A 24823-nucleotide genomic window follows, 5' to 3' on the forward strand; every position below is an offset into this window, starting at 1 on the left:
CTAAAATAACTTCCCAGCTAGGACACTCTAATCGATCAAACTCTTAATAGTATTAATAATATTAAAATATTTTATTTGTCTTGCATCCAAACCAAGTTTATCTTCCTTCCTTCTCCCAGAAGCAACAGCTTCTCTATTCTCTGTTTCTGAAGAACTTCAGAATGTCCACTGATACAAAATGTCTGAGATACACGACTGTCACTGTTGTACCACAGTTAAGACAGAAAACAGGTGGAAGTGAAGACATTTCTAAAATGAGTATTTGGAGGTTCTCACATGTTACAATCAAGCAGAAGCAACTACACCAGACCTATTAAGTCCTATATGTAGAGAACATACGTATATGTTCTTTATATATATATATATATACACACAGATATATGTATATATCTGTATATGCAATAAAGAACTGCAGGAAATGCAAGTGGCAGCACGGCCGTTTCGGCTTTAAAGCATGAGGTGTGATAATGACTTGTACTATACAGGTTAGTGGAAGAACACTGCTGAAAGCCAACAGGAACAGAGAACTGGACTTTTATAAGTGGATTGTCATGTTTGATTAATTAGAACAAGTTCACAAATACATACAGAACTTCTGGCATAGATAACTATTATAAATGGCAAAAGCATATTATACACACCTATATGCTGTTTTTCTCTGTTTAAAACCTTAGTCACAGGACTCAGTGGGGTTCAGTAACTTCTAGGATTTCTGTGGGTTTACACAGGAATCTCTTTCCCTAACTAGATTAACAACATAATATGGTATAGATTTTCTTCTGTTGATCAAATCTTGAGTTTCTCCAAATCACGGTCAAAAGAATTATGATATAAAAGTACAGGGGCTATGAAGTTCATTATTTTGTACCCTATCAGGACTACAGGTAAAACTCAATAATTTTGGAAAACAGAAAATCAATTTTCAACTCCACAAGGACAAGGAACTTGACTGAAATAGGATAAAAATACATCAGCTATCATATTTAGTAATTAGAACATTATTAGATGTTGACAAGGATTCATATCTGAAAGTCTTTATAGGTTCAGTTTCCTCTGGAATTACACACAGGTGGACTGCTAGTACCCTCAAACTGTTAGTCTGAACATTTGGGAAGTCAAATGTAGTAATTTCAGTGGCAAAAATTCCAATGAAATAATAGAATTTATAAAAAGACCATGATCTACACTACATGGGAGGAAATCCACTCTCAGGGGAACACTGATAGAGAGTAATGCATTAGATTTTTTTAGGGCTACACCAGCAGCATCAGAAGATATAATTCTCTAGTGCTCTCTAATCACTTTATGAAAATTGGATTTTCTAAAAAAGAGTTGGTGCCCACAGGAGAAGTAAAACTTCATTCACATATCAGACTTGTAGAGTTAATTTTCACAACCTGGACTAGAAACATCTGAAGAAAAATCTAGACATAGATCACTGCCCAAGAATAATTTTTCTTAAAAAACCTTTGATGTCCTCCATTATTCTGTGCAAGCCAATGGAATGAGTTAAAACATTTTTTCTAAGCAGACAAATCTATGCTTTAAAAGACCCAAACAAAGAAACCCACAGCTCCTCCCAAGAATAATAGAAGAACCTATGAGTACACTGTAATACTTTAATTAAATTTCTGATGACTTTTCATATTTAGGTGCAACTTGTCCAAAAATTTTTAAAATCTAAAAGTACCCATTCAGGATATTATAAAGTTTGCCACACATAAAAATCAATAGCAGCTATCCTGCTCTCAGAAGGCCTAACATGTGAAGAAAGCAAAAATTTGCTTTTCCTTTTTAAAAAAATGTGAGGAAATGAAGGAGAAGAAGAAAGAAAAAATCAAAACTTTCTGTTCATAATCCTCCTTAGTCTCCTTGTCAAAATAAACAAAAATAGTTACGGAAATGAATCAAAAGCAAGATAAATGTATGTAAGCCAGTTTCTTTATATAGAATGAATTTCTAGCTTAATCTGACAAACTATCTTTTGTATGAATGTCCAAATCATACTCTGAATTCCTTATTTTCACATTCTATATAGTAGAGGTCTGCTGTACATATCCTGATCAACTGGTACATGTTCCTGATATACGTTCCTAGTAATAGCGCACACCCTTCATGTCAGGTTTTAAGATGGATCAAATCATTGCAATATACTATGGAAATACATCTTGAGATTGCTTTCCAGGTAAATGACAGCATTCGTAATACAGCATTTATTTTTTTCCACTGAGAATATCAGAAGCAAGAAAATCTGTGAAAATACTCAAAACCAAAACAGGTGTTCCTATATAATTTTTGCCATTAACACCATGTATGTACTTCCTTAACTAAGTAATTCTGTAATCTGTAATTAGTGCACACAAAGCTGTTCATTAAAATACCCTGAATATATCCACACAATTAGAAAACATAGTTTAACTAACCATTATGTTGGCTTGCTGTGACTCTGTTGAAGGCTACATTTACAGCCGCTTAACACTAAATAAACAGATGGTGTGAGACAGAGGTAGCACTTTCATATGGAAGTAAATCTATTTTTATTTATACCCATATAAATCTAGTCAGAATATGTATAATAATTTGATTTTGGAAGGTGTTGAATAAAGCTGTAAAGAAGTAAATAGCCTTTGATATGCTGTACAAAAAATATTATCATAGAATGGAAACAAAGAATAATTAATGTTGGACCTAAATGACCTCCGAGGTCATTGAGTCCAACCTGAGACTAATCACCACCTTGTCAATCAAACCACAACACTAGGTGCAATGTCCAATCTTTTGTTGAACACTTTATGGGATGGCAATGCTGCTACTTCCCTGGAAATGCTTAATCACCCTTTCAGTGAAGAAAATCTTCCTGGTATTGAACCTTTCCTGGTTTAGCTTGAGGCCATGCCCTCTTGTCCTGTTGCTGCCTTACTGGGGGAAGAGGGCAACCCCCACCTAGGTACAATCTGCTCTCAGGGAGTTGTAGAGAGCAAGAAGGTCAGTCCGGAGCCTCCTCCTCTACAAGCTAAGCAACCCCAGCTCCCTTAGCCGCTCCTGCTATGACTGACACTCCAGAACCTTCACCTGCTCTACTGCCCTCACCTGCACGTGCTGCAGCCCCTCAATGCCTTTCTTGTAGTGAGGGGCCCAGAACTGGCCCACAACAGCACTCCAGGTGTGGCCTGACCAGTGCCAAGTACACAGGGACAATCCCTGCCCTGCTCCTGCTGGCCACACTGTTGCTGACACAGGCCAGGATGCCACTGGCCTTCTCAGCCATCTGGGCACACCCTGGCCCATATTCAAACTCTGTCAGTCCCAGGTTCTTTTCTGCTGGGCAGCTTTCTGGTCACTCTGCCCACAACCTGTAGGGATGAATAGGGTTGCTATGACTGAAGTGTAGGACCCTTCACTTTGTCCTATTGAACCTCATACCACTGACCTTGGCCCACTGAACCAGACTGTCCTGATCCCTCTGCAGAGCCTTCCTAACTTCCAATGGATCAACAGTCTCACCCATTTTGGTGTTAGCTACAAACTGAATGAGGGTGCTTTTTGGCTCTTCACACAGATCATTGACAAAGGTGTTAAACAGGATGGGACCCAATATTGAGCCCTGGAGAACCCCACTAGTGACCAGCCATCACATGAATGTGACTCCATTCACCAACACTCCCTGAGCCTGGCCATCCAGCCAGTTCTTAACCCAGTGCAGAGTGCACCTGTCTTAGCCATGGATTACCAGCTTCTCCAGGAGTGTGGTCTTGGAGACAGTATCAAAGGCTTTGATGAAGTACAGGTACACAACATCCACAGCCTTCCCATCACCTGCACGTTGAATCACCTAGTCATAAAAGGAGATCAGACTGGTCAAACAGGACCCATCTATCCTAAACCCACATGTCTGGACCTGATCCTCTGGTTGTCCTGTATGTGTCATGTAGTCACACTCAATCTGTTCCATAATCTTGCCAGATGCAGAGGCCAGGCTGACAAGCCTGTAGTTCCCTGAATCCTCCTTCCAACCCATCATGAGAATGGGCATCACACTGGTCAGCTTCCAGTCATCTGTGACCTTCCCAATTAGCCAGAACTGATGACAAATGATGGAGAGAGTCATGGTGAGCTCTTCTGGAAGTTCCTCAGTACCCTTGGATGGATCCCATCTGGCCTCATAGACTTGTGAGTGTCTCAGTGGCACAGCAGGCCCTTAACTACTTCCTCCTAGAATGTTCTCAAAGGATCTCAGTTACATGTTATGAGTGTTGCCAGCAGGGCTTACCCTTTCCAGTGAGGGTATGAGACGCTGCTAGTCTCTTGAAGGATGATTAGAGAAAGGTTGACTTCTTGAATTTTTAATTGCTTCCTTAAATACCTAAATGAATATCAAAGTCTGCTGGAAATCTGGTTCCTTTTGTAAGACATACTCAAGAGACTAGTCTTTCTAGCTATGTACTGAAAATTATTTTACATCTTCCTGCACAGAGGCAATTCTGATACTGCAGTGGTCATTTACTCATTATTGTACTGGATTTTATTCAGTAGAAAGTAAATTAAAACTAACAAAAATGACAAACTAAATTTTGACCATTAATTAAAATAGTAAGAACAAACATGAGTGTTTGTTCATGAGCTCATGAATAATAAATTTTATTCAACCATCTTCCCTAAAGGGGAAAAGTCTTGCTGTCTCAACATACCAGGAAAATTGCCTTTTAATGATTGTTCTGGAATTCTAAGTAAGTATCATTATATTGGACTGCTGGAGGAAAAATATGTTTATATTTAACTTATAAATCAATAGGTGCATTTAATTGAGACTATTACTTGAACTAGATTTGCTCAAGAACACCACACAATGTGTTACTTTAAATTGTTTTAGCAGTAAGTGTTTAAAAATTAACCTCAACATTTATATGAAAAAGGTCACAATAACCTTTGCAATTTAAGTGTATTTCTTTTAAAAACATCAAGAGAAATAATCACACAGTTTCTGGATTCCAAGGTTGCTATAAATAGTTTTCCAAAAATTATAAAATAATGTAGAGAATGCCAATAAAATTAGAGAGAAAACTGTGTAGAAAATCAACCAAATTTTGTGATGGACACTTAATAGGTATATACCTCCTATTACCCACATAAGAAATTTTATTCTGTTAACAAACTGATTTTAAAGTATCCATTTTGTTTACTGAAGGAACACACCTAGCAGATGTATAAACAGTGTTCCCTTCCCCTCACTTGCAGGTGAAGGCATATATGGCAGGTCACTTGGAAAGCTTTGTTTGAGAAGGTGAAGGACTATTAATGCTGTAGAAAGATTGAAATGCTTTTAGACAAGTGAAAAAAAGCCTTCTAAAGTTAATTATGTTTGCTTTCCCCTCTCCCTTGGTGTTCATTACCTTTAAACGGAGCCATACATTGGCAGAAATAATTACCAGGTTGGTCAATGCAGGTGGCTCCATTCTTGCAGGGAAATGAAGCACACTCATCTATATCTGTTTCACATCTTGCACCTTTGAAAAGATGGAAGTTTTGAATACTTACTAAAAAATCAGGTGCAAATTTCTCATTCATTTACACCACAAAAATTTCAAGCAATTTGTGAAAATAAGCTAACATGTCAGTCAAATAAGCAGCCACACCACTAATATCAGCATCCAGTGTGTTCTTATAACCACAAATACATACCAGCTTATTTCTGAGTTGCTAAATGGTTAAGTAGTCTTCCTTAAGCGTTCCAGCTTTGAAGGCCTTTTTAAATGCAGACTAATTCATCTTGTGTTATGTAGTTTACAGATGCAGTCAGTGTTCCAGTTTGTTGGAATGTAAATTAAACATTAGACCAGGGCAGGTAAATGACAATAAAGCACAAGCAAATTAGTCAATAATGTCTTAATGGATGCTTTGTGTGCTACCTGGCTGTGGAAAACAAGGTTTACTATGAAAACAACTCACCAGTAAAACCAGGTAGACAGAGGCATTTATAGCCACCAATAAGGTCTGCACATGATGCATTATGAAGACATGGAGAAGACTGACATTCATTTATATTTGCTTCACAAGTTGTTCCTATGAATGTAGAATCAAGGAACGGGGAAATAAGTTATTCCATAGCACCTTTAGGTAAAGACTAACATTTATTTTAACTAAATACAACTCACACATCAGAATCTGACACCCTTTTTGTATTCAGACCTGGGTGTTTATGATAGATGTTTCTCTTCTGAATGTTTTTGTTCACTAATTTTTCAAAAATATTAAAGTACAGTCATCAAATAGTTACTAATGCTTAAAGTAGGCAATTTTCTTATTATGTAAATACAGAAGAACAGAAACCAAATTACATTAAGTATAATTAAGTATACATTGAATATACAGTAAGTATAATAATTGCAGTGGTGTGGGAGGAAATATTTCTAATGTTCATGATAAGGCAAAAGATGTACTCCTAAAAAACTGTGAAAAGGGAATCTGTTATTGACAAAAAGAAAACTTATTCCAATCTAGACTATAAAAACCCACATAACTGCTTAAAGTCTAAAAACACTTTATTGCTAATAACTGTTTAAAGTCTAAAAATACTTTATTGCTAATATTTTTCAGTGAACCAAATTCTTTATCATTTGAAGACTAAATGAAAAATTGCATCAATTGCATGTTTTGGGAAGTTAAAAGCATTTCAAGAAATCAAAATGCAAACGATAATTTTTCTGAATACATGAATGGTAGAAATGTACTATTTTGCACTGGGACATTTGAACTATGGATAGATTTTTATTTTAATGATTAAATATCCATGATGTTTTAGAAAATAGATATACTTAAAAAGAAAATGGATATACTTTAAATTCCTCGTCTAAGCTGAAATCATAGCTGCAGCTATTAATGCATCCACTAATCAAAGAGAATAAATTTTTCATATAAATTGTACAAATATGCCAAAACCAAAACCTTTACCACACAGTTGGATTTTTTTTTTTTGCCTCCATTTGAGGATATTAAAGCTTTGAAATATTTTAAAAGCTTGCAGAAAACAGTATCTCGTATTTGCAGAATTTCACTGAATCCCACAGATCCATTTTCAACAGCCAAGACACCAGTTAGCAGAAAACACCTAGTTCCATGCTATCATGAAAACAAAATAGGTAATTTAGTCAAGATACACTTCTTCTAACTGACATGTTCATGACATCAGATGACATCCATATATGAATACATGCATCTCATCTGATCTGTTAAAAAAATGGTATAGAACTCTGAGTAGGTTTGCAAAGTTATCATTTGGTGGATTTTTTTATACCTTCAAATCCATCCTGACAGATGCAACTGAAGGCATTCAGGTGGTCAACACAAGTAGCTCCATTGTGACAAGGGTCACTAAGACACTCATCCACTTCAATCTCACAGTTATGACCTGGAAACAATTTAATTAGGAACACAAACACTGGTGAATCATCAGTGAAGGCAGCAACAACAAAATGAAATAACTGACCTTAGGTACAGGGAGTGAGCTTTTACCAATGAGCCACAAATTGTCTTTGGGGAATTCATTTCTTGTTGATTAAAGGAAAAAAGCAGAATATAATGTTCAACAAAGATTTTTTGGAGTCCTTTACAGATGTACTCAAAAACTTACATATTTTCATATTATAAGGGCAATAAAGCCTTGAATTTTTCTAAAACATGACAAGTGTAAATATGGTAAATATTATTTTTTCATGAATTTATTATGTTATGGTTTTGTTTTAAAGATCTTTATGGGAAATATTGGGAAATATTTTAATTATGGACAAATATTTTCTTACTTTGTAAAAATTAAAAATCAGAAAGTTAGGTATTGGCATGTATTTTTAAATATGCAGAGGAAAAAATATTAATTTTGATTTCTAGTTGTCAATGATGTATCTAATATTTTTTTCTGGCATCAAATTCATTGTTACTAATGCTTCAAGACAGATAAAGCTCCTAACTGCTTCTGATGGATTTTGAGGGTTTTAATGGACCACAGAAAAAATATAAATTACTGATCCACTGTTATGTAGATATTAGTATAAGATTTTAAACAAACTTTTCAATTAAAAAATTATCTCACCAAGGATTATCACAAGTAACATCATACAATTTTACTTTATATTTTTATAATAATAATAAAATAAACCAACCATAGAAATAGGAGAAAGCATTTCATTGCATTAAAGAAACAAATACTGCAGCTCTTAAATGCAGATTATTTAGTCTAAATCAATCCCTATGTAAGAATGTAGAACAGCAAGTTAAGACCTATGCAGTCTTCTCAAGATCTCAATTTTTCTGCTTGTCTGTGTTCTCCTTGACTAAGGAGGGAGATTTTAGAGTCATTATATTTCTGCTTGTGGAACCCTGTCAAAGTCCCTGGAGTTAGACAGGATGGATCTGGGTAGCACAGCTGATCTGCCAGTCAGGGAATTCCTACTGCCCTTGATTATTTCACCATATAGTAGATCAAAAATACCTGTATATGTATCTATTTTTTTTTACACTGTGGTCTGAAAATACCAAGTCAGTGTGCTGACACAGCCAAACAAATTTTAATCTAGTCAGTCTAATGACAATGGCCTGCAAGGTAGATGCAAACAAGAGTAGTTAAACCTGACCAGGGTCTTGGATGTATGTTTGGCAGTGGAGACCCTTGTTACTGCAGCCTTATCATTACAGAGAGCACAAAGGAGATAAATTAAGGACAACTTGCATGTGGCTGGGAGTTCAAATCACATCAGTGTAAGACAGATACCATGTCTAAAATAGTGTAAAGAGTAGTTGGAGTGGAAATAGTCCCTTGCAGACAGTATTTTTTACAGCTGAATACTCTTACTCAGCCAAGTACTTTTGTGTGCCAGGAAACAAAAGTTGTTTCTGCCTTAATCAGAGGCACACTACTAAATTATCTATTGCTACTTTTGAACAAACTTCTTTTCTCTGATTTAGGGCTGACTGAAACATGTTAAACAGCACTTCTATGAACTCACCTATAAAACCAGGAGCACAGAAACAAAGATAGCCACCTACAATGTCTTTACAGATGCTGGAGGCTCCACATGGTTGTGATAGGCAGGCAGCAACATCTGTTTCACAAAACTCTCCAGTAAAGCCTGTCGAAAAATAGAGTAACAGATGACTTAGGAAATTTATTACATTTAGTCTGCAAAAACAGACAAGTCATAGATCAATTAAATGTGTACTTTTCTTATGTTTTGAAATCTTATTTATGATAGGGTAAAATATTCTAGTTTCCTTGAAAGTTTCAGTTTCATATACAAAACAACTCTAAATGGAGCACAGTCATAATGATAAAGTCAATGATAAAGCTGTACCTTATTTACTAAATTATAATCAAAATCATTCAAAATACAATGGGCATTAAGGAAATCATGATTTTCATTGATGACAGCATTTTTATTTTTGAACATACACAATAAATAGTTGCAAGTAAATATTTTTTGTTTGACTGAATTTTTTAAAAACCCAATTAATATATATAACTAAGTGATATAAAGCAGTTGAAAAATCAATCCATGTGTGTGGAGCTAGTATGCAAATGCTGAATATAAACACAAAGTTTCAAATTTTAGACATTTTGGTTTGGTCATAAAAACTTAGTGAGCTAAAGCATAAGAGCATACAGTTTTCTGGTCTCCTATTAGCTGAGCACTTGAGTTTTTTCTAAATATTTTTAGTGCAACAATGATCAAAATAGACTGGACTAATTTATTATAATTTAACAAGCTCAACATGAAAACCCACTAAAGACTTAAACCAGAGATTTGGTTCAGTGAGTTAAATATAATGAATTCCAGTGTCTTACAAACTTAGATATTAAATCTGGCTGAAGATCTGAACTTCACATTTAATTTAAAAATATATCTATAAAGTAATGCCATGCTTCAGTAGCATGGGTATCGTCATCACACAAATTCCAGTGTGCCATTAAGTTGCCCCATATCTGACACTGTGTTAGTCAAATTTTTAGGCAAAAAAGAAGACTCTTTGGTCAACAATGTTCAAATAAATCTATATTCCTACAGTATACTGTGACAGCTTTAGAAACTAAACATAATCTAGTTTTAATAGTGTTTATTAAGTGCAGTTGAGTATAATAAATAATTACAACATTTCAAAAGTTCAGAACTGCTTGGACACAGTCTTTAAACTAAGAGAAATACAAACTGTGTTCTTAAGGCATGACTGAAGACCTCCTGATCTGGAAGATTTTTTAACTTTTGAACATCTTGTTACATGAGGGAAGACAGCAGCTTCTGACTATCAGGGTGAATTGCTGGAACATGCTGCACTTTACAAATTCTGGCTTGTTGAACAATCCTTTGAGGCATAATACAAGGCAATGCATATTAAAAGTGCCCTACACATGCAGTCATTTTAGTTTCAAAATCAGTAGATGAAGAAAGGTGACTTTAAGCTATGTTTCAATTCCATCCTAAACACCAGCTGTGCAATGTTCTTGCACAGCTGAAGTTTTCCTCCTTGTTGATTGCCATTAAAAATTTAAGTCTCTCATTTTTGCTTTTGTAAATAGCTCTTAACATCTGCATAATGAAGTACTACATAAACCTAATATAAAAATTATGATAAAGAAATAAAATGGAAATGTTGAACAATGATGGTAACAGCTCTGCAGATATATCTATAGCTGTTGCATGTGTGACTTTGCTTGAAGTAGAGATAATGAGTATAGAAAAGCCAACAGGTTTTTTTCTTGATGAAATAAAAATTATTCTTCATAATAACTCTATAGATTTGAAATAAAGGTCTTAACCAATGTACCCTTTTATTTCTGTATTTTGTATTAATTATCAAAGTATTACAGCGTGGATTATTGGGCTTTGAGCAATCTGATCTACTTAAAGAAGTCACTACTAAGTTGAAGAACAAAGGGTAATGGCTTTAAGGCTCAATTTTAATATCAAATATCTGGTTATGTACAACACTTCTCATCAAAACAGATTCAGTTGCAGTACTTAAGAATATACTATTTCCTGCGAAAAAGAAATGAGCACCTTTTGATTTATTTTTCTGTTACAGATATCCAAAAGATACTTTGTAAGTTTAGATAAGGAAAATTTAGCAACAGTGTATATATATATATATATATATATATATTTAAATGCCACATTTACATTCTTGAGACATTTCTTTTTGACAAACCTAAATGCCTCACGACAAAAGTGATTTTTACTAGTCAGACTGTGACACCTAAACTCTCCAGGGAGATCACTGAATTGTGATCAATTCTGACATAGTCCAGCCACACAGTGATTTATGGCAATTTCACTACATGGCTCCTTATATTCTGGATGGCAGGTACATCTGAAACTATTAAGTGAGACCTCACATTAAGGGTTATTGTCAGAGCCAGCAGGATTTGATGTGCATTCATTCACTCTTATTGAACAAATACTACTTCTGGGGAAAAAGTTCTATGGTTCCTGTTAAAATTATATCTGAGAAAAGCTTAAACTGAAAAAAAGCTTAGACTGAAAGAAAGAAAGAAATGCCAGAATTTAATAAATTAATGTAAAACCTGGACAATATTTTCATTGTCATTAGGATTCTTACCTAATGGGTTGACAATTTCTTATTTGTACTGAATCTGATATTATATATAAAACCATTTCATTAGTTTGATTTTTGGGATAGAGTGGTTGCAATTGTTTTTATCATTCAACATCTATAATAATGAAATTCTGCTTTTGCTTGGGTCCCCTGGAATTTCAAATATGAAAATTGTACTTATTGAAAAATTATATCAAATGTAAAAATTCTAAAAAAAATTCAGTTAATATTAGCAGTGTTGAACAAAATAGAGAAAGGGTAATAAAGAGTGTATTGACATGTGTATTGGGTTAGCTTGGCCAGGTTTTGGTAGCAGGGTGGGGATTTACAGGGGTGGCTGAAACTTCCCAGGTCTAGCCCAGGCTATGAGACCTCTTTCCTCTATGAGTTTCCTCAGGACTCTGGCCCAATTGGCAACTTAATGGACATAAACAGCTTTGATCCGTTGTCCAAAAAGTAGTTTTAATAACATGAAAGCAACCAACAATAAGGTGTCCACTGTAATGGAGTGAACTGGATCAAGACAGTACAAGCACCAAAAGGCATGAGGCCAAAGGCAGAGTCCGGGGGCAGACAGGGGTATTTATGAGACCCTGTGTGGGAGGGGAGTTAAGGTGAGGTCTGAGGGAATGGTCCAATAGGGAAAAATAATTAGGAATATTAAAATTCTTGCGCCAAAAATCAGCCTATGATAACACAGAGAACTGAGAATTTTCTGGTAACAATCTGCATAGAGATCATGTCAATCAGCTTTTTTCTTATGGCACCAGGAAAGAGGGTTCCCAAGGCATTTTTCCAGCGTTCTCTTCTGCCCCGGGAAAACTGCCCTCTGCAGGTGGCTGCTCTGGGAAGTTACCAGAAGCTTCCCCCATGTCAATGCCAGCTGCCTCCAGGACAGACCCCCTGCTGGCCAAGGCCACCAGCAAATGGCAGTAATCCTTCGGTGATAATATTTAAGGAGGAAAAAAGTGATTGCACAGATGTAATTGTGGCCAGGAAAGAGCAGGATGAGAACATGTGGGAGGAACAGCTCTGCAGACTCCAAGGTCAGTGCAGAAGGAGGGGCAGGAGGTGCTCCAGGTGTCAGAGCTGAGATTCCCCTGCAGCCCGTGGTGAGACCATGGTGAGGCAGCTGTGCCCCTGCAGCCATGGAGCTCCTCCATGCCGGAGCAGGGTGGATGACTGGCAGGAGGCTGTGAACTCATGGGAAATGCATGCTAGGGGAGGCTGCTGGCAGGGGATCGCAGACCTGTGGACAGAGGAGCCCACTCAGGTTTCCTGGTGGGACCTGTGGCCTTGTGGGGGAAATCACACTGGAGCAGGCGGTCCCTGAGGGACTGCATCCCATGGAAAGGGACCCAAGTCTGAGCAGTTCATGAAGAACTGCAGCCTGTGGAAAGGACTCATGCTGGAGTTCACAGAGTACTGTCTCCCATGGAAGAAACCCCACACTGGAGCAGGGGAAGGACTCCTCTCCCTGAGAAGCAGCACAAGCAGCGTGGGGGGAACTGACCATAACCCCCATTCCCGTCTGCCTGCACCACTGGGCGGATAGCAGGCAGAGCATGGGAGGGAGGGAGGGGTGAGGGGAAGGTGTTTTTCTGATTTTGTTTGCCTTCTCATTTTCCTGCTCTGGGCTGAATTAGTAGTAAATTCAGTTAATTTTTCCATGTCAAGTCTGTTTTGCCTGTGACAGTAATACGTAAGTAATTTCTTCCAGTCCTCATTTGAACTCAGGAGCTTTACCTTATATTTTCACCCCCCATATATTTGCCAAGGACAGACATTAAGTGCCTTTGACAGGTACGTGGCAGGGTCAGCCCACCATAACATGGAAGGCAGGGAAAACAAATAATGCTCTTGCCTCAGACAATACAAGAAGAAAGTGTTTTATTGTGACCATCTTCTCTAATAAATAGATGTGATTGCTGTATTGAAGTAGCCAATCACAACTATAAGCGACACAGCAGAAGATGCAATTTTCTCTGTTGTATCCTTCTTACTTATGTTGTGTCTGCAACTCAGAGAACACAACCCATTAATTCTCAGTAAAGACAATTCAAACTTCAGCAATTAGATTAGAGTAACAGAGTTGCCCTCTTAAAGTTTTAAAACTTCGTGTTCCAAAAGGTTAGAGCCTAAGGAATCGTGGCAATTCAACTTTAAGAAAGTTGTGCTCTCTGAAGACCGCTTATTTTAAAACCAAGCAGATTTTCTAATCTAACAACAGCAGCAATCTGAAGAATTCAGATTGTTTCTGTTCTTGTGAAAAAAATCAGCTGTTTTATTTCTCAGTAGAAGTTGGGGAGAAGTCAAAATTCGTGTTTTTAACACAGAGTCTGAAAGAAAGTTTAACAAGCTGTAAGACTGTACTTTCATGAGTACTTAGGGTGTTTGTACATCAGTTTTCTTCCTACATATGTCAGTCCTGCAATAAATAAATACTCTAAGGCAAAAGAATGTAAAGATTTGGAATTCAATTTTCTATCATAAGCTTTGAATTACTTCAAGAGCTTTAGATCTTCTGCAAAGTTTTTTCAGCTAAGTAAGAAGTGAAAAAAATAAAGCTTCTAGGCCAAAAGTCTGTTTTTATCCCATCATGTCAGCATTTTCTGATAAATAATGTTTCATTGGATATTCCTCAAAAAGCTATACTGGAAGCTGAAAAGTAATCATTACAATTTTGTAATTGTAATTGCTTTGAATTTTAGGGTACGATTTTCTGATTGGAAGACTGAAAAAGTAGTTTTTCAGCAAAAACTTCTGTGCATCATTTAAGCTTAATTCAGTTTGGAGAGGAACTTAAAAGAGCAGTCAGTCCACCTTCTGCTTACCACTAACTCAATTTGGTATCAAAAAATGCATGTATATTTAAAAGTATTCTTCATATCCCAGAATTACTGCCTCAGCTATATTAGGTTATTTACTGTAAAAACTAATATGACAATGGTGGCAAGCCAATGTCCCTGACACAGGCAACAAAGGTGATTTCATACAGGCTACCAGTGGATTTACTCTAAAATCAGTTCTGATTCAGGCAGTTCCCAGGAGACAGATGTCACAGGCAGAGCTTACAGAGCCAGAATCATATCCTGTATGAGGCTGAATCCACAGCCCTTTCTGGCCCTCTTCTAGACTTTTACTAAGCAATTACTGTTGGCCAATTTGTCCTAGTCACCTCTGTGCTAAAGCAGAAGTTCTTGGCACAAGCACATTAATTTCCCTTCGCTGATGTATTTGCAGGGTCTGCTCAACCCTGGAGATTAAGTTTTATGCTTCAGTTATGCTCCAATACAGGAGAGTTAAAGGACATTGTTATTTCCATTGCGTGAATGTAGTCCATCACAGAATCACTGCGTACCCAAATATGAGTTATCTGACATATTTAAAAATTTTAGAATTGTCAAATTAAATTGAGTTCTTTGGAGATGGGAGACAAGCTGTTCTCTAATAGTTTGGTCACTACTTATTGAAAATAAGTGCTTTTCTGATAATAGTCTTCATTCACCAGTGAAATCTAGCATTATGGATATTATCATAATGTTGTGATCAAAATCTGAATACCTACTGGAATACCTACAGCTCCATATTGTGGCACAGACTCCTTGGAGCAATAAATATTAATAAACCTTGTGAGATATGTAGTGGTTACCAACACATATTCCAGTCATATCCTGTGCTGACTCTGTATGCAGATTATATGTCTTAATATCGTATTTTAAAGTTCTATTTCAGAGTACTGTGTTCAGATAGCTTTAATTCAATAAATTTTATCAAACTTTGTTATTCATATAGGTCATATGACAGCAAAGCAGGCAGGGCACAACTCACTGACAAGGAATACAGCCCCACAGCACCTAAATGAGAGAAGCTGAGGAGATCCATTGCTGATAACCAGATCTAGCATAGCACAGTGATGACAGACAACCTGCAGTGACAAAGTAGGCCCGAGAAAAAAGCCTGGAAGTCAGAGTTAGCAAGGCAAGGTCAGATTGGCAGGAGCCTGCTGGTACACTCTGGAGTATGGCAGGGAGATACATCACTTCTAGGACATGCAGAACCCTTGGAAAAATATCTGAGGGTGGGGATTTCAACAACACAAGTCATGGCTCAATCCCATTTAGCCTGAAATATCTGGATGTGCTTTTGCAAATTGCTGCCTGGTCGCTTCCATTTTTCTATGAATATGTTTATGACTGCCAAAGAGGATTCATCTTTTTTTGGCTGAACCCTCTTTCTTTTCCAGAACACTGCTAGAGTTTTTGCCCGTCTCTTTCCCAGACTGGTGCTATCTGCACATTCAGACACAATAGTCCTAATTCAATAATCCAGGTCATTGATAAAGAGCATTAATGAAGAGCATTAGAGGACCCAAAATACTTCCAGTGATGTTCTTTTCCACAGTGAATCACTATCATCTTCTAGTACTCTTTTTCCAGTGAGTCACATGTTGTTCAGTGCTAGCTTCACTGAGAAGCTAGCACTTCCCTTGGTTTCCTTATAAGAATGATGATGAATCATCATCTTTCTTCCTTATCCCAGAAGTTTATTACCACCTCAAAACAGAAATTACAATGGTTTCACACATTTTGCTCTTGAGAAATTCATTTTACCTAGGTACTGTCATATTTTTGTTGCCTTCAGATTCTTATAAATAGTTCAACTTCCCACTTTCTGTAGTATTTTTTAAAGAATTCAAGTTAGACCTGACAGTTCTATACTTTACTTCTCCTCTTTTCTACCTTTCTGAAGCCTGGCTGAACCACAAGCCTACAGCTCTGAAGCTGCTCTAAATCCTTTCTATATACCACAGCTGAAGTTATAGCCTAACAAACAGATTTTACATTATGCATTTTCATTTGAACCCTCGAGGTTCTTCTGTGACTGATAAAATCATGTAGGAGACAATTCTGGGAGCTGTAGAAGAACATCTAAAAAACAACACAGTATCAAGTCACAGCTTCATGAGGGGAAAGTCCTGCTTATCAAAGACAATTTCCTTTTAGGACAAGGTAACACACTGTTGGTCAAGGGAAGCCAACTGATTTAATATTGCTAGATTTCAGGAAAGCTTCTGATGCTGTCCCTCACAGTATCATTCTGGACAAAATATCCAGCCCACAGCTGGACAAACCCATCATGTGATGGGTGAGCAGCTGGCTCATGGATTGAATGCATGGAGTTATAGTGAAAGGGGTGTCATCAGACTGGTGACCTGTCACCAGTGGGGTTCCACAGGGCTCTATCCTCAGCCCTGTGCTCTTCAACATCTTCAGAAATTACTTGGACATGGGACTTAAAGGAATACTAAGTAAGTTTGCCAATAATATTAAACTGGGAGGACCTGTTGACTCCCTCAAAGGCAGAAAGACCCTGCAGAGAGACAAGTTAGAGTACTGGACAATCACTGACCATATGAAGTTCAGCCAGGGAAGGCGGTGGATTCTGCACCTGGGTCAGAGCAAACCGGGATGAATGTACAGACTGGGGAATGAGATGCTGGAAAACAGTGCTGTGGAAAAGGTCTTGGGGTTCTGGTTGACAGGAAGTTGAACACGAGTCAGGAGTGCCCTGGCAGCCACGAGGGCCAACCCTGTCCTGGGGGCATCAGGCCCAGCATGGCCAGCCAGGCAAGGGAGGGGATTGTCCTGCTCTGCTCTGAGCTGGGGCAGCCTCACCTCCAGTGCTGGGGGCAGGGTTGGGCACCACAATGTAACACAGAAACTAAAGAGTGTCCAAAGGAAGGTAACCAAATGGTGAAGGATCTTGAAGGGAAGCCATATGAGGAACAGCTGAGGTCACTTGGTCTTTTCAGACTATTGCTTTTTAAGGGTGCTTTGTCTATTCTTGAATACAACACAAAACATCAGAACAGAAGTTCTGATCTAGAAAGTTTTTTTAAAAGGAGTAAATCTGACTTTTCTGTAACTTTTTTTCTGTTTATTCTCCCCCATCTAGAATTTCTTTCTGCCAGTGAGGGCTAATGAGTGCACCATGTCTCTTCTAGCTACTTGACTTCAATAACCCTTTCTACTTCTTTGGACAAATTGGATCTTAAGCCGTACAATTTAATGGGAAGATGTAGGAGAACTATTGCTCTGCAGTGTTTTTCTTTTAAAAAAAGACCCTTAAACCTAGGCAAAGGGCTACAATGGCTAGGTACATCTTCCAATACTGTAAGAATATTTTTGCTGGTTCCACTAAAAGATGAATTAGAACTAGAGAAAAAGTATTAAGGAAAAACAGACATACTCTACTCTTACAAAAATACACTAGAAGACTTTTACTACAGAAGTTTGGTTACCATACCACAACAAGGAGCTTCAAAATCTCTCTTATTTACACTAAGAAAACACAGGATAAGTTTTTATTTTGACTGTGCTTGCTGAATTGAAATTTTATCTTATAATATTGTGGCTAAAGGGCTATCTTATAATTTTGTGTAATGATGCATTAAGACAACAACTAACAGTGTTTTACAACTGCAGAATAAAATAACCACAAGACTAGAAAAACAACAAACAAACAGCCTTATGAAATAATATCTGTTATCCATTTTCATTTTCCCATAAGGGCTGCAAAGTTGTCAGTGTTTGCTGCGTCTTTTGGGATGATGTCAAGATCTGCTGAGAAGGTGATATGTATTGTATAACATAACTTGATCGTTATTAGGAATAGGTAATTTATTTCCCTTTCCAATATAACATCTTCCTGTAACTGATATGCAGATCCTGTGGCATTTAGAATTCCCTTATGGATAATGAAAAATGAGAGTAAGAAATTGCTTAATTTAAATAGTTTACCACAGTTATTATTTGGGTGAAAACATTGCTGCTAGCAGATTTCTAGGATCAAAAACCAAAAACAATGACAAAAATATAAATTATAATAGTAATAATTAATATGAATTAACTTACTTCTGAATTATACAGATTTTCAGCTTAACATGTCTGAAAAAAGTTCAGTGAAATACGAAGCTCCCAGTAAACTCAGCACAAACAGTGAGCAATGTTGCTATTCTTCCTCAGTTACATCTCAGAGGTATTGCATGCTTTCAGATTGCATGTTTCAAGAATAGGGAGATAAGAGGATGAGCTGCCCCCCATTGTGTAATATCATAGTGGATTAAATAAAGACTTCTTCAGTTCAATATTCTTATTTTAGAGATTAATTAATTTGTTACAGAAAGTTCAATGACTTTATTAAAAAGAGGATGGTTTCTGAAGTGCCACATAAAGTCAGGTATGCATTTCCTCGAGAGTGTAAAAGTTTTTAAAGTAGAATTTAGGAAGACAAATATGAAAATAAAAACATTGCTGTTCATGTCATTCATAGAATTAAGATTGGCAGGCAGTACACAAGCAAAATTTTGGGGTTGAACTATTTCTTAGAATTTGCTGATAAGCAATCTGTTGGACAGAGAGAAAGTACATAGACATTCTCTGTCATCTAGCATCTACTTTCTAATCTTTCTTTTGTAAATTTTAAAGATAATATGAGATCCAAATACGATCCTTCATTTCTCGTCTGATTAGAACACCATATGATACTAGAAAATCTGGGAGGAAAGAAAAGGGATTGATTCTAGTTACAGGTAAGAAAAGAAAACAAATAGGTGATTAAACCACATAACATAACAGCAGTAGACTTTGCTGAAGGTCTGATAAGTCAATTCTCTTACTTGTTAGGAATTTTATACAATATTTTTACTCATTATTAATGCAAGTAGAGACATAGAATATTAAAACTGAACAAATGCTAATTATTTTTCAGTACATTGTAGACCAGAAGATTAGCTGGAAAGTGAGTTGTCAAATAAGGAAGTTGTTTTAGAGAAGGGTAGAAAAGCATAAAGACAGAAAAACAGATGAAGAATTAAATGAGTGGAAATTTCAAAGAAAAGGAATAAATCATATCCAAAATAAAGATTTAATATTTCATTAGAAATGGTAGTAGAATAAAGATTGTTTCAGTTTTGGCTATAAAAAACACATCTGAGTTATTATTTTTTTAAAAATCAGAGATGAAAAATCAACATATCAGATCATAATTCCAAAACCTTTAGATCCTTTATTAGAAATTTGTATATATTTAGATATGTGGTGGAAAAATAACTTATTGGTTATTTAATTTTCAGAAATGGAAGTTTTGAAATAAACAGTTTTTAAACATATAAATCAAACATATAAAATTTTTGTTTAGTAGATGTAACATACTAACATCAGGAAAAGGCCGTGGTTTGATTATCGCTTTAAATTCTCCACAAAACATAAGATTTTAAGCCTATTGACCAAATTTCTAGCAGTTTTCTGGAATACGAAAACAAATGTTATTTGCATTTCTAATGTCAGAAATGGAAAAAGATAGAGAGGAGTCAGCAATTACATCATTGCAAATCTTATTAATTTCTTATTAAACGTGAATGGGCTCATTCTGTAACCAAGAGGTACTTAACCATGGGAATATATTCCAATAATGTATCAGAAACCAAGAAAAATGTAGAGATAGCAAACATAAGAAGCAGCATATTAAAAAGTAGTCATAATTGGCAAATTAAATCCTTTATAAAAGAATATAACTTTGTGAAATGCAGCTATGATGGTTTTAACAGGTGTTTAAAATACCTGTTTAGTATCAAGTAATCATTCCTTTCCATCCTGTTACTGCCATTGCAGTACTTTTAGAAATGAATAGACTCAAGCTAAATGCTGTCATAGAGATATTTCCTTACCTGGGGGATTTGTAATGGGTTATTATAGTGTTCCTCAAGACATCACTCTTTTGTGTTTGCTTTTGGTAACAGCAACTCAATGTCCTATTAGACACTTCGAAATAAATAGTGTTGGTTTTATTAGAAAAATGTCAAATTTTTAAGTCATCTGCTAGGGTTGGTGGATTGAACTGACATTACAAATGAGCTATTAATCAATTTTGTTCCCTGTATTTATAGCCTCATAAATGACAGCACAGTTTTTTTAAAAAATGAGAGGAAGTTGACAATTTTTTCTTGATCTATTGCAGGAAAATTTCATTTACCACTGGCATGAATCACTATACTGGAAAATAGCAATTCAGGTAGAAAATTGGAATTATAAAAAATAAAGTTTCTTTATACAGCTATTACACCTAATAAGGTATCTTTTTACAATAGCAAGAAATTTGCCATGTAGTTACTTCACCATGTTTATTTTCTCTTTTTTCATCACAGCCTGCCTTAACAGCAAGGTCTTATAAGAGGCTTTTTAATGAGTTTTTCAAAGTGTGTTCCTCTTCTCATTTGTCCTTTCCCCCTTCCTATTTTCATATACTTTAGGATTCCACCTTTTCCTTCTCCTACACTTGGTTGCAAGTATATATACATAGTATATGTTGATGCATAATGAATGGTTTTCAGTGTCATTGTGTGAATTTTCTTCTTCCTTCTTCATTTAATTCTTTTCATCTTAAAACTGTAGTTAAAAGGTATATCAATTTCAAGATTATTTTTAAATTGTATTTTGTTTTACATCATCTTAATTTACCAACACTTTATATAGTTCAGTCTTTCAGTGCAAAAACTCACTAAATGCTTATTTCTACAAGAATAATGTAATGAAATCTCTCTGAAGTAGAAACTGCAGTTTTATTTGCTCTTAATACCTTTATGTCCTATCTCTAACTGATCATAAAGATTAGGTTTAAAAGTCTTACTGTGCTACTGGAAACATTTTGAAGAAATAAAAGGTATAGATGCCAGTGTTTTACAGAATACACAATTTGCTATTACATCGCAGTGCATATTTTGAATGCAAAATGTCTGAGCAATTGCATGTCCACTAGAGGAATGAGTTATTGTGCACTTTTTCAGCAGCATTTTTATTTACATAAATCTTGAATATTTTCTTCTGTATAAAATGTATATTAAGATTAGGATCACAACTTTAAACATGTATGACAACTTTATCCAAAAGTATGATAATTACAAGTGAGGAAACTTAAGACTTCCCTGCACTTTTCTATTGCTTTTCTAGTGAGAATCAGAAAATAGAAAGAGCTATATACATCTCGACATTTGATTTACGTAGAGAATTGGAAAGAAAAAAGTGAGAAAACTGGTGAGTCATGATAAGGAGAAATTAGTGAGTTACGAAAAGAAAAAAAATATATATCTCTATATATACAGCAAGTAATTCAAAGGCACTGGTCACCTCCCCTCAATGGCTGTACGGACTCGAGCAACAGCTACTTTAGAAAACTCTTTCCAGGATTTTATGGCTGACTATATTATTGCATATGAAGTAGAATAACTCCTTGGTCCATCGGTGTCAGCTGTCCCTGCTTTGTACCCTCCCAGCTATTTGTCCACTCTGGCCTACCACTGTCAGGGCAAAATGAGACACAGAGATGGCCATGAGGCTGTGCAAGCACTGCTCAGCAACAGCCAACATATTCCAGAGTTAGCAACATGGCCTTGGTCACAAACCTATAACACAGCACTGTAACAACTTTTGTGAAGGGGATTAGTTCTATCTCAACCAGACCCTGTAAGTAGATCCAATCAATTCTTTGTTTGGGGGAATACTCACTAAACATTAATTTTCTTGTGTATTATCCAGTCTTTCCCTTCTGATAATGAGACGATCAGGGGCTTTTTTCCCAGAGTGAAAAAAACCAAAGAATGGCCTAATGTTGAAACTACTGTAGAATAATTCTGAATTCATTTTCTTTATAAAAGGGAACTCCCAACTTTATGCCAACATTAGAATTGCTGCCTTTTTCTGCTAGGTAATTTATTAAAAATTGTTACATGTAATGTAAAAAACAATTGAAGTTTAACTAATATTGTAAAGGACTCCATGAAAAAATGAAGCAATCAATCAGACCTTCAGTGGTAACAAATGACTGGACATGCTTAGGAATATCACTATTAGAAAAACATCTTAATACACTAAGATTCTCAAAACCACAGAAGAGTAACTGGGATTACTAAAAATATATTTACATTTCACAAATACCAGAGAAAAAAATACTAGTGTGTGGATGAGCTATAAATGTAAGAAAAAACTCTTGGGAAGGATCCCTAATGATGTTCCCTGTCACTCACTGTTTCTAGATACTTCTTTTGCAAGGGTCAGTAAAAATGCCAGGTCCTGAAGACCCATCTGCATAACCTCTGCTTCTCCAACATCTCTGTCTTCATGTGGCCTCAGCCTTCATCCTGGATTAAGAGCCAACACATATGTCATGTATGTGACTGCCTACAGAAGTCTCAGTATTAAGACTGCAAAAGAGACCATCATGCAAATATATTGACCTCTATTTCCCTAAAATATTGAGTCCACTAACTACTGCTACAAGCAATTCTGTACTATTTGCTATATGAATACTCAAAGTATCTTCTGTGTCAGTCTGCTGAACAACATTTCTATAGCTGATTAGATGGACTTGTGTAGAAAGAATTCTATCCCAATATGAATTATGATGTTAGGTGGAAGAGAAACATGATTTAGAAATTGCATAAGTGAATTGTGACTTGGAGCAAGAAATCGATAATTGAAATTTTAAGCTACGCATCAGGTAGTCTTTTTGGCAAGCAGAGCAACAGCTTCATGTGAAAAATGCTGCACTTTCTGATCAAGCAACTTGGAAATCAAAGCAAAAAATATCATTACAAATTCTATGTTAAGGATCACTGTGCAGCAGCAGTGTGAAAAACTGAATGATTTTGTAAACTTTTTCCATCTGTACTCTTAATGATTCACTTTATTTTTTGAGTCACAGCATGCAATAGTTTTTCTAAGGTCTCTTCCTGGAGTAAAAACTTTCATGTATAAGCATCTACTTAATAACAAAGGTTGGCAGAAAGGTTTGAAAGAAAGTCTTATTTCATGGTACACTAAACTTTAATAACAGCAAAACCTTCCAAAAAGGAGGAATTCGATTTACAGCTTCTCTGTGTGCATGTTTACTCTTAATCAGAAGTACTGCTCCTTTGATTCAGTGTATTAAGTTGAACAAAAATTGATTTGAGTTTGAATCCATCAACTGATGGGATTTCCTGCTTCAAAATCACTCTCCTTTAGCAATCATGCTAACCATTCAGTAATCCCATAAATAAAAAAAAAAGAAAAAAAAAGAAAAAAAAAGAAAAAAAAAAGAGAAATATTTATGTATTCCGTGAAGTGTAGCAGGGATAATACAACACTGAGGCACAAACAGGGATGGGAAAGAAGCTGTGTAGTGGATGTAATGTTTTTTAAAAGAGAAAAATTGTGTATCCAACATAGAACTGTCTGAGAGCAGAAAAAGAGAGATTGTTTAGGGAGAGATTATTAGTTTAGCAGCTTCCAGCAGTCTGTTCCCTTTGAAACCACCAAACATTCAGGTGTTTTTAAAAAGTCAAAGGATTTTTTAGTATTGATTTACAGAATTTTTGGCTGTGAACTTGTCTAATCCTTTACCAAACCTTCCAAATAAATTCTCTAGTTAAATCACATTGTGTGGTAACAAATAGAGAAATGCAATATAACCTGTTAAAAGTCATTTTTGTTTCTAAGATTCTCTCATTCTGGTCTTCTATAAACTGAAAGGGTCTTCACTTTTCTGTAAGGAACTTGCTATATTCTATTGAGCATTTTCAATGCCTTTCTGAATATATTATAAAAAGTCACTTTTGATGATTTTCTGAATATATTGCAAAAATCCAGCATCTTATGGATTAAAATTTCCTTAAATATCACCTAAATATGTGACACTTGCGGACACCTTAAAAAAGAAAGAGGTTCCTCACTTCTTTCTTGAACTGTGCCTCTTTACTTGACCATTTCAGGGCATGGTTTCCAGATGACAGACTACTGTTGTAATAAAATGTAGCCCTTGTTTTTCATTTTGTTTCCCCCCATTTTAAAATTCAATATACATATGTAACCATTTTCTAGTGGAAGAATAAATTAATACTTGTGAAAAAAAAGATAGTTGATAAATTCTTGAATACTCATTAAACATCTGGTTTTGGAAAAACATTGCATATAAACCACCACACTTACTCTTTTCAGCCACAAACTTGATAAAATGTAACACTATAGCTAAGATTATGCAGAACTTTTTTAGAACTGGTCAAAATGTTTACAGCCTTAAAGACTTTGTGTTTGTATGGTTAGTTCAATTCAAATTCACTGTAAAGTATTACATTTATAAAGTAAAACTGGGCAAAGATTCCTCCTTTATTAATGGAATCACAGGAAAA

At 35.9% G+C, this 24823-nt stretch overlaps 1 protein-coding gene across 1 annotated transcript in view; it reads right to left on the reverse strand.

Moving 5' to 3' along the window:
* The window catches only part of EYS (eyes shut homolog), a 722813-nt gene that overhangs the window by 494672 nt on the left and 203318 nt on the right, over positions 1-24823 (reverse strand). The window contains exons 15-18 of the mRNA XM_063389422.1: positions 8997-9119; positions 7292-7405; positions 5947-6060; positions 5391-5504 (exon numbers count right to left, since the gene is read on the reverse strand). Of these exons, the coding sequence (XP_063245492.1) occupies positions 5391-5504; positions 5947-6060; positions 7292-7405; positions 8997-9119 (465 nt within the window). The remainder of the gene's footprint in view (positions 1-5390; positions 5505-5946; positions 6061-7291; positions 7406-8996; positions 9120-24823) is intronic.

Source organism: Prinia subflava, chromosome 2 (assembly GCF_021018805.1).
Source record: "Prinia subflava isolate CZ2003 ecotype Zambia chromosome 2, Cam_Psub_1.2, whole genome shotgun sequence".
Lineage (NCBI taxonomy): Eukaryota > Metazoa > Chordata > Aves > Passeriformes > Cisticolidae > Prinia > Prinia subflava.